The sequence below is a fragment of the Microcaecilia unicolor genome, chromosome 7 (genome assembly GCF_901765095.1).
Source record: "Microcaecilia unicolor chromosome 7, aMicUni1.1, whole genome shotgun sequence".
NCBI lineage: Eukaryota > Metazoa > Chordata > Amphibia > Gymnophiona > Siphonopidae > Microcaecilia > Microcaecilia unicolor.
Genome location: NC_044037.1, coordinates 301,033,590 through 301,048,122, shown reverse-complemented (window position 1 = coordinate 301,048,122; position 14,533 = coordinate 301,033,590). Strand labels below are relative to the sequence as shown.

The 14,533-nt window shown below is 47.1% G+C and overlaps 1 protein-coding gene and 1 long non-coding RNA gene across 2 annotated transcripts in view; both read left to right on the top strand.

The window, feature by feature from the left end:
• LOC115473761 overlaps positions 1 to 14,533 on the top strand; it is a 1,161,257-nt gene that overhangs the window by 381,016 nt on the left and 765,708 nt on the right. The window lies entirely within an intron of this gene.
• The window catches only part of TNS1 (tensin 1), a 171,217-nt gene that overhangs the window by 8,390 nt on the left and 148,294 nt on the right, over positions 1 to 14,533 (top strand). Inside the window, exons 4-6 of the mRNA XM_030208848.1 lie at positions 2,772 to 2,901; positions 7,808 to 7,873; positions 10,044 to 10,160. Coding sequence (XP_030064708.1) covers positions 2,772 to 2,901; positions 7,808 to 7,873; positions 10,044 to 10,160 — 313 coding nt within the window. The remainder of the gene's footprint in view (positions 1 to 2,771; positions 2,902 to 7,807; positions 7,874 to 10,043; positions 10,161 to 14,533) is intronic.

Genomic DNA, 14,533 nt, shown 5'->3' with positions numbered 1-14,533 from the left:
CACAAATCGCTATTTTTTGAAACCCATTTTAAAGACTTTTTTTTTCTATGCAGTGTGTCCAAATCACAAGGGAGCATGTCGGGGATATATTGGGCAAAAAACAACAACAAGAGCGGAAGAAGGCCAAAAAACCAGACTGAAAAACCACGGATGGTAAGAGCACCAAAGAAGTTTTATTTGGACCCTACACGGTCCGTGTTTCGGCCAAAAGGCTTTTACAGATTGCAGCGTCAACACTTCGCTCATGTCCTTCTACTTTATGAGAGTTTCGGAGAAACATCTATATGCGTCAATTTGAAGACCCCTGAAGAAGGCCTTTTGGCTGAAACACGGACCATGTAGGGTCCAAATAAAACTTCTTTGGTGCTCTTACCATCCGTGGTTTTTCAGTCTGGTTTTTTGGTCTTCTTCCGCTCTTGTTGTTTTGTGTGTTTGGCATTTTTTGGAGGAGATTTTGGACTCTTTTTTTGGGGATGTGTTGGGGAGTTCCCAAAAACTGGACATTTTTTCGGCCATAATGGAACAAAGCTAAAACGTCCAGGGCTAAAAGTTAGACGTTTTGGTTTAGACCTGTTCCAATCATGACTAAAAGTCACAAAAAGGTGCTCTAAATGACCAGATGAGCACTGTAGAGATTAAGGCATGACCCCCCTCCCCCCTTTACTCCCTCAAAAGTATTTAAATATTTTTGACCCATCAGTTTCATCCTGCTTTTTCTACTTTAGTCAGAACCAGGGCTCAGATCAGGAATTATGAATCGTTATTTGCAACTCTCTGTGGGGTTTCCCCCGGTTTCGTATCCCCTCCCAGCTTGTTTAAACCAATCATTACAGCCACAGTCCGCTGTTGGGAGCAACACATGAGGTCTCTTCCTGGAGCCCTGCAGTCAAGGACTCTTTAATCCGACCACTAGGTGTCGCCATTGCATTAAGACTGACTCCATCTGCCCACCTCCCTAGGGCTGCGAATGCTGTCTATGCAGTATCTTCAGTCTCAGCTGACACATGAAGCAGAAGACCTGAGCCGGGACTAGAACCCAGTGCTGCCGCTGAGCCACAAAGCCAACCTAGCAGACGTATTTTAAGAAATTGCAAAAGAAATTTCACAACATACGCTCCAATAAATAAACAATTTCAAATTAATTCTTTCAAAGCCATTTGAATCTCTCTACTTTGCAAAGTTATACAGCAAAATATTTTTATATTTATTCCAGCCGATAGTCAGTCCCTTAGCACACTGGTGGTCCAGTGGGGGCCATGGGGGCAGGAGCAAAACCCACTTGCTCCTGCTCCTTACAGCTGGCTGTTGAAAATGACTGCTGTGACCTCTCGCAGGGGTATAGAGGGGCGGGGTGGCGGGAGCAGTCCACTCCAGGTGAAAGCTGCAGGAGGGGTGCAGGGAGCAGACGTGTGGCTGTTGGCTCCTCCGGTTTCCTTTGCCCCGGAGCAGGGAACCGGTGGAGCCAACTGGAGCACAGCTGCTCCCAACACCCCAGCAGGTAAGAAGAATGCACCTGGGTGGAGGGGCTTGGAGGTGATGTGCTGGGGTGGGGGGAACGCTGCACCTGTAGGGGTGTCGGGTGCACCTGGGTGGGGGGGGGGTGCACAGTGGTGATCCACCCCGGGTGGTAGCCAACCAAGGAACACCACTGTATGTACTATTGTGAGATGCCACCCAAAATTATGGCAGCCTTTTTGTGAAGGCAACTGCAAGGGGCAGGAGCGATTGGGTTCGCTCCTGTTCCCATCATGTCCACTGGACCACCATGGATATCAGGTAGACCCAGGGGGTGCATACTCTGGCCGGGGGGGGGGGAGGGGGGATGCCAAGAAGAGGGCTGCATCGTGGGTGATAGAAGGATCGTGGAGGCAAAAAAAAAAAAAACTTATGTGGGTTCCAGCCGATGTTCAATGCCGGGACTCTTATAGCTAACCTGGCGTATTTAGGACAGCTTTTGAGCTGTCCCAACTTGGCCAAATTAGCTACGTGGGTCCTGGCTCTGGACATTGCCGGCACCTGCATAATTGTCGGTTTTTCTCCAACGCCTCCTACCTTAACCGTCCCTAATCTTCCCATTTTTCAGTGGGAAGTTAGAACCAATGTTCATCGGTGGTTGGGAAGCTCCAGGTGATTTAAGTGTGCTGGAGCCTCTCTTGCCTGCTTGAGGGGTCTTTTTTACTAAGGAGCGCTGAAAAATGGGCTGTGTAGTGTAGGAATGTGTTTTGGCCTTGTGCAGATCCATATTTCAGTGCATCTGTAAAAAAAAGGCCTTTAAAAAATATTTTGCCGAAAATGGATGTGCGTGAAAATAATAATTGGTGAACGTCCATTTTGGGTCTGAGACCTTACCACAACCCATTGACTCATTGGTAAGGTCTCACACGGTAACCGTGTGGTAATTGTCTACGTGCGTAATATGACGATTACCGCCCGTTTTCCGTCACGCGCAGGAAAATAAAAAATATTTTCCAGCGCGCGTAGCGGATGCACATGAAAAAACAAAATTACTCCCTGGACCACACGGTAACTGGGCGGTAACTCCAAATTGACGCATGTAGGAGGCGGCTTAGTAAAAGGACCCTTAGATCGCTAAGATTATCGGTTGGGAGTGATGAACTGAATGATGTAGCGGCCCCCGTTTTTCCTGTCCACACTTGCCCCCCCTCAGAATGACATAAGCACACTGTTGAGCTGAAAGAGGTGAAGTGGAGTGCAGAATTACGTCTTTTGCTGTGTTTCTTGCTCACCTCCTCCGCTCCTTTTCTCTGCAGCTGAAGTGTTATCACAAGAAGTTCCGATGCCCAAGCCGGGATGTCATCTTCCGTGTGCAGTTCCACACCTGTACCATCCATGACCTTGGCCTCACCTTTGGGAAGGAGGATCTGGATGAGGCATTTAAAGGTAAAGTAACGTCTTTATCCTTTTAAAACAGAGTAGTGAAAATCCCACTGACCGATCACTTTCCTGTATGAAAGCTGATACTGGTGGCTCCAGTATGGGCACAGATGATAGGCAACCAGGACGATCCTTAACAGTGACAAAAGATATTGTCTGAATTCTATGGGTGTCCCGCTTTCCCTTGGATTCTATATAGCACGCCTAGATTTACTTGCGATTCCATGTATAAATCCAGGCATATTTTATAACTACGTTTATAGATTAATTGTTTTAACAAGCTGTTAAGCGTTGTTAACAGCTCTTAACAAGCAATAATGAGCACTAATTGGAAAAATATTAGAATTTACGCGCATACATTGCTAAGCGTATCCCAAAACAGTACAATACATTTTATGCTGCTTATCCTAGAAATAATAATAATGGCTTATGTACCTTTCTTTTAGGAAGCTCTCCAAACCCTTTTTTAAGGAAGCATAGACATTGGGGAAGCCACTGCTTGTGTTGGTACCAGCAGCTTGGAATCTTGCCACTCTTTGGGGTTCTGGAATCTTGCTATTCTTTGCGGTTCCGGAATCTTTCTGTTCTTTGGGGTTCTGGAATCTTGCTATTCTTTGCGGTTCCGGAATCTTTCTATTCTTTGGGGTTCTGGAATCTTGCCACTCTTTGGGGTTCTGGAATCTTGCTACTCTTTGGGTTGCTATACAGGAAAAAAAGGGGGAGGGGAAAACAAGTACAAGTGGCAATGAACGAGTTAGACATAGCCCCTCTAGGGGTGAGTTCCAGAGTGTGGGGGCTACTCCTGAGAAAGCTCACTGGCGGGTATCACATTGCACAATTTCTTTTGATGAGATGACGTTCCTTGAGAGGACCTTAAGGGTCTCAAAAGTGTGTAGAAAGCTAACTTATCCTTTCGGTAGCCTCAACTGTTTCATCTGAAGACCCTGAAAATCAAACAAAGTTTTAAATTTGGCCCTCTAAAGTACTGATAGTCGGCGTAGTCTTCTGTCAGTCTTGCTGCAGCATTCTGAATTCATTGGAGCTAGTTCAAAATACTCAATAGTGTTTTCAGGGGATCGTTACTGGGGGAATGCTGCACTATAGTTCGTCAATCCTTGACTGTTTTTAGGAGAATCCTGCACTGTGGTGTACCAAACGCTAAGCATTTTCAGAGGAATGCTACAGTACGCTTTCCCTGCATTATACTGTGCCAAACCCATAGCCTTTGCAGGGAAATATTGCAGTATAGGGAAGGTTTTCAAAATATCTGTACTGGGGCAAAGTCCATGGATATTTGTACCAATTGCTCCAAGATCTGAAAGTACCCTCTGTGGACATTACATACAGAAGGATGGAATATGATGACCTCTGGCCTTATGAAGTCTCTGCCCATTAGGCTTTACTGCAGAAAATACTTTATCTCTGGCTTTACATTCATTTCCTATTGCGTCTGTCCCGGTCTTTCTTGAATTCTTTTAAAACTAGCCGTTAAGCCCGCTAAAACGGGCAAGATTTGTAATTCTCACCTCCATGTCCAGCAAACCTCACTCCCCTGCTCTCCCCTCCCCCGATCCATGTCCAGCAACCCTGCTCTCTCCCCTGCCCTCCCCCCCCCATGTCCAGCAGCCCTCCTGTATCCCCTGGCCTCCCCCCGTTCACCAACCCTGCTCTCTCCCCTGCCATCCCCCCATATCCAGCAACCCTCCTCTTTCCCTTGGCCTCCCCCCCCCCCTGCTCTCTCTCCTGCCCCCCCCCCCCATGTCCAGCAACCCTCCTCTCTGCCCTGCTCTCTCCCCATCTCCAGCAACTCTCTTCTCTCCCCCCTGCCCTCCTCCCATGTCCAGCTACCCTCCTTGCTGCCGCTCCCTCCCCCCTCTGTGCCGGGCCCCCTGCACTGACATGAGAGCGCCTCTCACCTCCGTGTGAAAGCGTTGCAAGCAGCAGCAGATCGCCCTGTTCCAGGCACCACAGTCCTTTATAGATAGTTTCCAGGTCACATGTGCTACATAGATGACCTTTCCCCTTTAACAGGGCAGCAGTTTTAGTCACACAGCCCGTGTTGGCTTGACATGTTTACGGTCAGTTTGGTATCGGTTACCTTCTAACAGGAAAAATACAGTGTCCCTTGATGGTTTCATGACATTAAACAAGAGCCGGGAAATGTGCCTAATTTCATTTCTTTGCACTCCTGCGCTGGCAGCTCGTATTTCTCCGGCTGCTATTTTAAACTTTACATGAGGATTAAATGGAGAGGGAGAAAAAGTGGATTGGGAAGTGGAAGAATGTGGACTGCTTGGGGTTACCAGTGGCGTAGCAAGGGCGGGGTGGTGGGGGCGGTCCGCCCCGGGTGCATGCTGCTGGAGGGTGCAGAGAGCAGCCGTGCGCCTGTCAGCTCCGTTGGTTCCCTGCTCCCTCTGCCCCGGAACAGGTTACTTCCTGTTCCAGGGCAGAGGGAGCAGGGAGCCAGTGGAGCCGACAGGCGCGTAGATGCTCTCTGCACCCTCCAGCAGCCAAGAATGCACCCTGGGGGGGGTCATTGCGCCAGGGAGGGGGGTGTCATGGGGGCTTGATGTGCCAGGGAGGGGGTATCATTGCGCTGGGGGGGGGGGTCGTGCTGCACCCTGGGGGGATGGATGCCTCCACCGGGTGGGGGGGGGGGGGGGTGCGCAACGGTGATCTGCCCCAGGTGGCAGCCCACTTAGGATCGCCACTGGGGGTTACTATTTCCTTGTGAAATAAGGTGAGATGTGCATTTTGAACATGAGGATACTGCAGGAAGACTTTTACAGTCTATGTCCTACAAATGATAAGACAGATTTGGATACTGGAGTGGGTTTTGATGGCAAGCCTAGTAGTTGGAGCATAAGGACAGAGCCGGTCAGACATCTACAGTCTATGTCCCAGAAACACCAAAGAAAGACCATGATCAAGTATATAGTATCACCTTCATTGTTGTTTTAAATCTTGAATTAATAATGAATGAGACTGTTGGGCAGACTGGATGGACCAGTTATGCAATACAGGTAATGTACAACAGACATATATTTATGACTGGCCGGAAACAGGGTTGACTTCCAATAGTCATTGCAAGCAGTTGCCTAGGGGTAGCCACCCCACCACGTCAACCTTTTTTAAATTTTATTTTATTTGTTGCATTTGTATCCTACATTTTCCCACCAGTTTGCAGGCTCAATGTGGCTTACATTATGCCGTGATGGCGATCGCCATTTCCAGATAGAGAATTACAAGTAGTATTGCATTAAGGCGCATAAATGGTACAGTAAAATATGGTATTGCCTTGAAGTTCCTGAGTGATTGAATGAATTATAAAATAAGTTAGATAATCAACTATCGAAAGTTCATTTCCGGCAAGAGAAAGAAGGTGGTAGTGCGTATTGTGTAACTTTCATTAGTAGCAACGAAGGCTATCAGTCTAGTGGAAAGAGTTCAGTTTTGTCTAGTTCATGTAAAGTCTAGTTATCTAGTATTTAGGATGGATCATTATGGTATGCCTTCTTGAACAAGTTGGTTTTCAGTAGTTTTTGGAAGATTGTTAGGTCGGGCGCTGTTTTTATGGCCTTTGGTAGTGCGTTCCATAGTTGCGCACTTATGTAGGAGAAACTTTGTTCCTTCAGCAGCTTATGCGTGGTCTCATCATTATTTTGTGACCCTCAGCTGATGCAACTTCAAGGAGAGAACTGTAAGCCTACTACAGTGTGTGACTTTGGAGGGACCCCTTCACCTGCTATGATTTTACGGATGAACCCACTCCCTACTCCACAGAGGGTTAGCCAGCTCTTCTAATATCTAGAGACAGCTAGAAGGTTAAATATGCCATTTCCTAGATACCAGCTAGTTTGGTGTCGATAAGTTGACGGACGGGTGAGGCTAGAGATCCAGAGGTTTGGATAGTGGCCTTACTGGTTTTGGTGGCTGCTTGGATTGTTCGAGCACGTGGTGGGGTGAGATTTGGACAGAATGACTTATGGTGGTTAGACTGAATATAAAATCACGTACTGAACCAAAGAGAAAGACAAACAGAACCAGAAGTAAGGAGCAACATCCTGCAGTTAGTCACACTTCATGTCTGGGATAAATTCTTAGCAACCTGGATCAGAGGACCTGGGCAGGCAGGATGGGGCAATTTGCTATCGTCTACAATAAGGCTCAATGTTCAAAAGAGATGCAGGTAATTTTACTCAGATATTTTGCTGCATTTAGCCAGGTAACAGCGTACCTGACTACCTGGCTAAACTGATTCAGTGAAAAGCTGTCCAGTTGTATGTGCAGTGTACTAGAAATGTTGAAGACAGAGTTACGCCTGGATCAAGCTGGCAGGAGGGAAGAATGAGCCTTTCTGCCGACTCCGTTAAGGGCACTTGGGAGTCATTTACTAACAATTACTATGCACTAACAGCAGGAGCTGCAGGGCCCGAAAGGGATAAATGGGCACCGCGGCAGACACACATACTAATTTTTAGTGAATGGCCCCCTGATAGTGAGTTTGAGGGTTGAATAGGAATGTGAATGGGATTAAGGAGAAGGTGGGTCTCCGATCCAAAATGGGCGCACGCCACACGTCCATTTTTTGCAAAATATTTAAAAAGCCTTTTTTACAGGCATGCTGAAAAATGGATCTACGCACACCCAAAACACGCTCCTACACTAGCGCAGCCCGTTTTTCAGCGCACCTTAGTAAAAGGACCCCTGAAATTCTTACACATGCTTTATAGCACTGGCTTTGCACCTGCTGTAAAACAGATGCAAAGGTCACTGTTACAGAGACCACCCGGAGAGTGCTCCCCTATTTGCCAGAGGCCTTGACAGCTATGCGGTATTTGAAAATGTCTCAATCAACAATGTGACGTTTTTATTGAAATCTGATTGGTGTTATTTTTGTGTTTATTTGTAGATGAGCGGTTTCCAGAGTATGGCAAAGTGGAGTTTGTGTTCTCATATGGTCCTGAGAAGATCCAAGGTTTGTCGGCCTCTTCTTCAGCCCGCTTTTAACTCTGGGCTCAGCTATATTGTACAATAACATTCAAACACCACTAAGAGGGTCTGGGAGCTGCCAAATGGCTAATCAAAGAAATAGGTCACTGTGGTCGATCGTAGTAACTTTAGTAACTTCAGTCCTTAATTATGTTAAGGTTTTAAGGGGGGCAGTTTTGAAACTGCCTGCATTGGTGCAAAGCTCGTGAACACTTTTTTTTGTGAATGCGGGTCCCTCTTCATAAACATATTGACAGAGTATATTAGCAGATTGCCAGTTATATCACACAGTATAATTGGTTAGCTACTAAGCGCTGACGGGGAATATTCACGGATAGCCCGATAAGCGCTATTTATCCAGCCAGGAGCTGTTCCTGATATTGTGGATCTGGATTTTCAGAAGGCGTTTGACAAAGTACCTCATGAAAGACTCCAGAGGAAATTGGAGAGTCGTGGGATAGGAGGTAGTGTCCTATTGTGGATTAAGAACTGGTTAAAAGATAGAAAACAGAGAGTAGGGTTAAATGGTCAGTATTCTCAATGGAGAAGGGTAGTTAGTGGGGTTCCCCAGATTATCTGGAGATGGTTATAACTAGTGAGGTGATTAAATTTCCTGGTTACACAAAGTTATTTAAAGCTGTTAAATCACAAGAGGATTGTGGAAAAATTGCAAGAGGACCTTATGAGACTGGGAAATTGGGCATCCCAATGGTAGGTGATGTTTAATGTGAGCAAGTGTAAGACCCAAGAGGCAGGCAGAGCTCCTAAATCTGTACCCCCCCCCCCCCCCCCAGCAATCATTAATTTAGGGAGTAATGCATAAAGGGTTTTCCATGGCTCTATCATGTGCCATTAGCAGCCACCAAAACCCCCTTGCAAATGTGTTCAAATGAGCTCCTTAGTATTCTAATGAGCATTCCAGGTGGTGCAAAGCTCCAGAGCACCCAGCTTTAACAAGCGAATTTTACATCTGCTCTGGAGCTGTTGGAAAGGAGGGAAAAACAAAACAGGCAGCTGCAAAGGCTGCTTGCTTGAGTTCTCTATTTCTTTTCTCCCTGCGATTCCTCTTGTAAACCCCCCCCCCCCCCCCCCCCCAGATTCTTCTTAAAATATTTTCTGGTGGTCCAGTGGCCCCCGAACCCCCTACCCTGCATATCCCTCCCAGCCCCCCCCCCCCAGGCAAAATCAGAGGGTGGGAGGAACAGCTCCCTCTCTCCTGCCCAGTGGCGTACCAAGGTGGGGGCGGTCCGCCCCGGGTGCACGCCGATGGGGGGTGCTGCGGTGCGCGCCTGTCGGCTCTGAGTTTGCTAACTTCGCTCGTTCGCTGCAGCTCCCTCTGCCCCGGAACAGGTTACTTCCTGTTCCGGGGCAGAGGGAGCTGCAGCGAACGAGCGAAGTTAGTGAACTTGGAGCCGACAGGCGCGCGTCGCAGCACCCCCCCAGCAGCGTGCACCCAGAGGGGGGGAGGTGTCATTTCGCAGGGGGGGGGCGCATCGGCGATCCACCCCGGGTGTCATCCAGGCTAGGAACGCCACTGCTCCTGCCTCTGAACTCGCCCTGCACAAAATGGCGGTGCCCAGCCCCGGTCCGGTAGAGCTACATCTGCCTGCATGCATGCAACGAGGCAAAATCAGAAATGGATGAGGTGGCAACCCAAGAGGGAAAAGGGGTGCAAGGGTTATAACATGGGGAAACCCCCAGGTAGCTGTTAGTGGAGGCTCAGCCAGTTCCAACTGAGCTTGAATGGGAAGAAAACTGCTAGATTTAAGAGAAAAAGCAGGAAACGCTTTCAGAACCTTCGCGAACCATTTGAAGTAAAATAAATTAGCTACACAAAGGACATTCTGTGGCAATGTCTGTTTGTTCCAAGAGTTATTGATGAGCCACTGTTCATTTTGTTTGTTGTAATCTACTTTACTTGGGTTTTTCTAGAAAAATGCATTATGGGTTCAATTTACTAATCTGTGTTACTGCATTTGCAATATATTTTTAGTAAATAAATATTGCTGCCTGAAACAGGACCTGTGGTAAATAATGCTTTAATGCCTCCTAGGACTCATTAACTTGATGGTGCCTTTTAGGAAATCTATGTAAATAATGAAATTAGATTTCAACAGTGCTTCTGCTCTGAAACGGATTCTGTTTCTGACTTATAGGGATGGAACATCTGGAGAACGGGCCCTGCATCTCCGTGGATTACAATACCTCTGACCCCCTCATCCGCTGGGACTCCTACGAAACCGTCAATGCCCACCAGGAGGACAGCTTGGAGGGTATGTGAACACTATAGGGGAGTCTCCGTAGCTGCCAACTGACCCAGTTCCAGTAGGACCATTTTAGGCCTGTCCTGGATTTCTGACCACCCTACCCTGATGCATTATGCCAGGGCCACCGACAGACTAGGCTGGGGCGAGGGCGCCTCGCCTCCGCCCTCTGTCGCTCCCCCCATCGCTGCAGTTCGCAGTCTCACCCGCCTGCCTCCACGGCTCCGGGCCCCCTGCATTCGAAGCGGCAGTCGCAAATCTCCTCTCTTCTGGCCTTCCCTCCCTGTGTCCCGCCCTTGTCTGATGTAACTTCCGGTTTCCGTGAGGGCGGGACACAGGGAGGGAAGGCCAGAAGAGAGGAGATCTGCGACTGCCGCTTCAAATGCAGGGGGCCCGGAGCCAAGCGGGTGAGACCGGGGACTGCAGCGCCGGCGGCCTGACCCTGGCGCCGGGTCCCCCTTAGTCCCATGCCCCAGGGAATTTTGTCCCCTCCCCCTCTCAGCGGCCCTGCATTATGCAACCAGCAGTTCTGGTTTCAATGGTTAGTATCAGGGACTACGGATTCCACATGGCATGAGGGATGTAAGTTGAAATCCATTCTGGCACTGGGTAAGTTAACAGCTGTGAATCTGCCACTGTCAAGCACTGGCAGCAGGAGAAGCCGCATTCAGCCAGTTAGAAAGCTCCAATGTCTCTTCTTTGATCGCTAGTGTTGGCCCTCATACAGGACTTTATGCCATGGGGCTGGGCTGTCCTTTTAGCTAATTTGTAGTTTTGACTTAAAATGTGCCTCTAATGTCTGCAGTTGTGAAATGACCACATTTATAATTAAGGATCTTTATTATTTATTTAGATTTTGCTCACACCTTTCTCAGTAGTAGCTCAAGGTGAGTTACATTCAGGTACTCTGGATATTTCTCTGTCCCAGGAGGGTTCACAATAAGTTTGTACCTGGGGCAATGGAGAGTTAAGTGATTTACCCAAGATCACAAGGAGCAGCGGCAGGATTTGAACCAGCCACCTCTGGATTGCAAGACTGGTGCTCTAACCACTAGGCCACTCCTCCACCCCAAAGAATCTTGTTACTCTCTGGGGTTTTACATAGAATGTTGCTACACTTTGAAATTCTACATGGAATCTTGTTATTCTTTAGAATTCTAGAATCTGTATTTATTTGAATCTGTGTTTATTTATTTAGATTTTGCTCACACCTTTTTCAGTAGTAGCTCAAGATGAGTTACATTCAGGTACACTGGGTATTTCTCTGTCCCAGGAGGGCTCACAATCTAAGTTTGTACCTGGGGCAATGCAGGGTTAAGTGATTTGCCCAAGATCACAAGGAGCAGCGGCAGGATTTGAACCAGCCACCTCTGGATTGCAAGACCGGTGCGTGCTCTAACCACTAGGCCACTCCTCCACTAGCAACGTTCCCTGTAGAAGCCTGCCTTTACAGATCAGCAACACGGCTGCGCAGGCTTCTGTTTCTGTGAGTCTGACGTCCTGCATGTATGTGCAGGATGTCAGACTCACAGAAACAGAAGCCTGCATGGCTGCATTGCTGATCTGCAAGGACAGGCTTCTATATGGAATGTTGCTAACGGAATAGCAACATTAACATTCCATGTAGAATCTCAAATAGTAGAAACAGAATCTCAAATAGTAGCAACATTCCATGTAGAATCTTTTGCTCACACCTTTTTCAGTAGTAGCTCAGGGTGAGTTACATTCAGGTACTCTGGATATTTCTCTGTCCCAGGAGGGTTCACAATCTAAGTTTGTACCTGAGGCAATGGAGGGTTAAGTGATTTACCCAAGATCACAAGGAGCAGCAGCAGGATTTGAACCAGCCACCTCTGGATTGCAAGACTGGTGCTCTAACCACTAGGCCACTCCTCCACCCCAAAGAATCTTGTTACTCTCTGGGGTTTTACATAGAATGTTGCTACACTTTGAAATTCTACATGGAATCTTGTTATTCTTTAGAATTCTAGAATCTGTATTTATTTGAATCTGTGTTTATTTATTTAGATTTTGCTCACACCTTTTTCAGTAGTAGCTCAAGATGAGTTACATTCAGGTACACTGGGTATTTCTCTGTCCCAGGAGGGTTCACAATCTAAGTTTGTACCTGGGGCAATGCAGGGTTAAGTGATTTGCCCAAGATCACAAGGAGCAGCGGCAGGATTTGAACCAGCCACCTCTGGATTGCAAGACCGGTGCTCTAACCACTAGGCCACTCCTTGATAATCGTATTAGTCATATCTTGTCTGTGTTTTGTACCCACTTAGAAGTGCAAAGATAGCTGCACAACACGGGCATTCGGCATTCACTCAGTCACCCCCTTCTATCCAAACACCACACCAGAAGCCAATTTCTTTAACAAATGTGGATTTATTTAGGCCGCAGCCAGGTCCGCAAAAATTTATTTATTGTAAACCTTCACATAAACAATCATTGGTAAACATCATTGATAAACATCTCCCTCCGAGTACACAGCCCTTCTTGCTTATATTACTACAGGCTGTGCCGTCCAAGCACCCTGTTCCTCCTCAGTGCTGTCTGCTATAGCACGCTGTCCAATCAAATGCATCCCGTACAAGGATGCATTTACCACTTTAACCAAAGCTATTGGCCCCCTGGCCGTCCAAGCCAGGAGACTAGCCGTGTGCATCTTGTTCTGTAATCCTGCCCGCATGCAGGCATAACATTTTGCTCAGTATTGTAACTTGCAACAGGTCATTAACATATACATAGTAACTCAGTTTGCCATATTATCCGCTGAGGTGCTGTGTACTCGTCGCTAATGTTACCTAAGTTCCATAGCTTATGCCTTGCTGCGACAACGACCCTTTCCCTGTACCTCATGGGCGGGAGGGCGGGTCAACACTGCTCCCTCTGCTTGCTGCAATCCAAATGGCGCTGTGTTTCCCTTCACAGCCCTTCTTCACCCCTCCTCCCTACCCGCCCCTTTTCCCATCACCCTTCAATCTCTTAATCTCCCTATCCACTCCCACTCCTCCCTCCCTCTCCTCCCCACCCCAGATTCTTCCTGAGCCTTCAGCCCGGTTGTAATCGGCTCCCCTTTAAGGGTGAGCCTTTCCATTTACCAGTAGAATAAAATGGAATGAAATATCGTAGCACTTTTTTTTAACCAGATAATAAACGCCCCTTGTTTTTGGCATTGCTGCAGGACAGCTCACCCAGGATTTTGGCTTGATTCCAGGTATACGGAGAATGACTGGCTGGCGTCTGTGGCAGGGTTTGTAGTGTTAAGGGACAGTTGTCAGTGGCACGTATGAGTGGTAGCAGTGGGTGAGTTGTTAGTGATAGATTTATTTATTTGTTTATTAGGATTTATTTCCCGCCCTTTTGAAGGAATTCACTCAAGGCGGTGTACAGTAAGAATAGATCGAACATGAGCAATAGGCAGTTACAGCAGTAAAAATATTCAAATAACAATGAAAGTATGGCATGTTATACAGTAATACCTCGGTTTTTGTTGACTTCGGTTATCGCCGGTTTCGGTTTTCGTCGATTTTTTTCCACGAAAAGTATTTTCACAAATAGTTAAAGTACTGTTGCAGTATAAGATTTTCAGAGTGACTCTTACTCTGACTTGAATTTCTGGGTGTTGAACTCTGTGAATCGCAGGTGGTAAGTACTGGCTTCTTTTCTGCCACCTACTTACATTGCCCTGCTGGTCTCCAAATATGTAAACTCGTGGCCTGCTGCTCCTTGTGACCTTGGGCAAGTCACTTAACCCTCCATTGCCTCAGGTACAAACTTAGATTGTGAGCCCTCCTGGGACAAAGAAATATCCAGAGTACCTGAACGTAACTCATCTTGATCTACTACTGAAAAAGGTGTGAGCAAAATCTGAATAAATATATGGAATGTTGCTACTATTGAAGATTCTACATGGAATGTTGCCACTTTTTGAGATTCTGGAACGTTGCTACTATTTGAGATTCTAGATAGGATGTTGCTAGTGGAGGAATAGCCTAGTGGTTAGAGCACTGGTCTTGCAATCCAGAGGTAGCCAGTTCAAATCCCACTGCTACTCCTTGTGATCTTGGGCAGCCACTTAACCCTCCATTGCCTCAGGTACAAACTTAGATTGTGAGCTTTCCTGGGACAAAGAAATATCCAGAGTACCTGAATGTAACTCACCTTGAGCTACTACTGAAAAAGGTGTGAGCAAAATCTAAATAAATAAATATATGGAATGTTGCTACTATTGAAGATTGTGCACAGAATGTTGCCACTTTTTGAGATTCTGGAATGTTGCTACTATTTGAGATTTCGTTGCTACTATTTGAGATTCTACATGGAATATTGCTGAGTGGAGGAGTGGCCTAGTGGTTAGAGCACTGGTCTTAAAA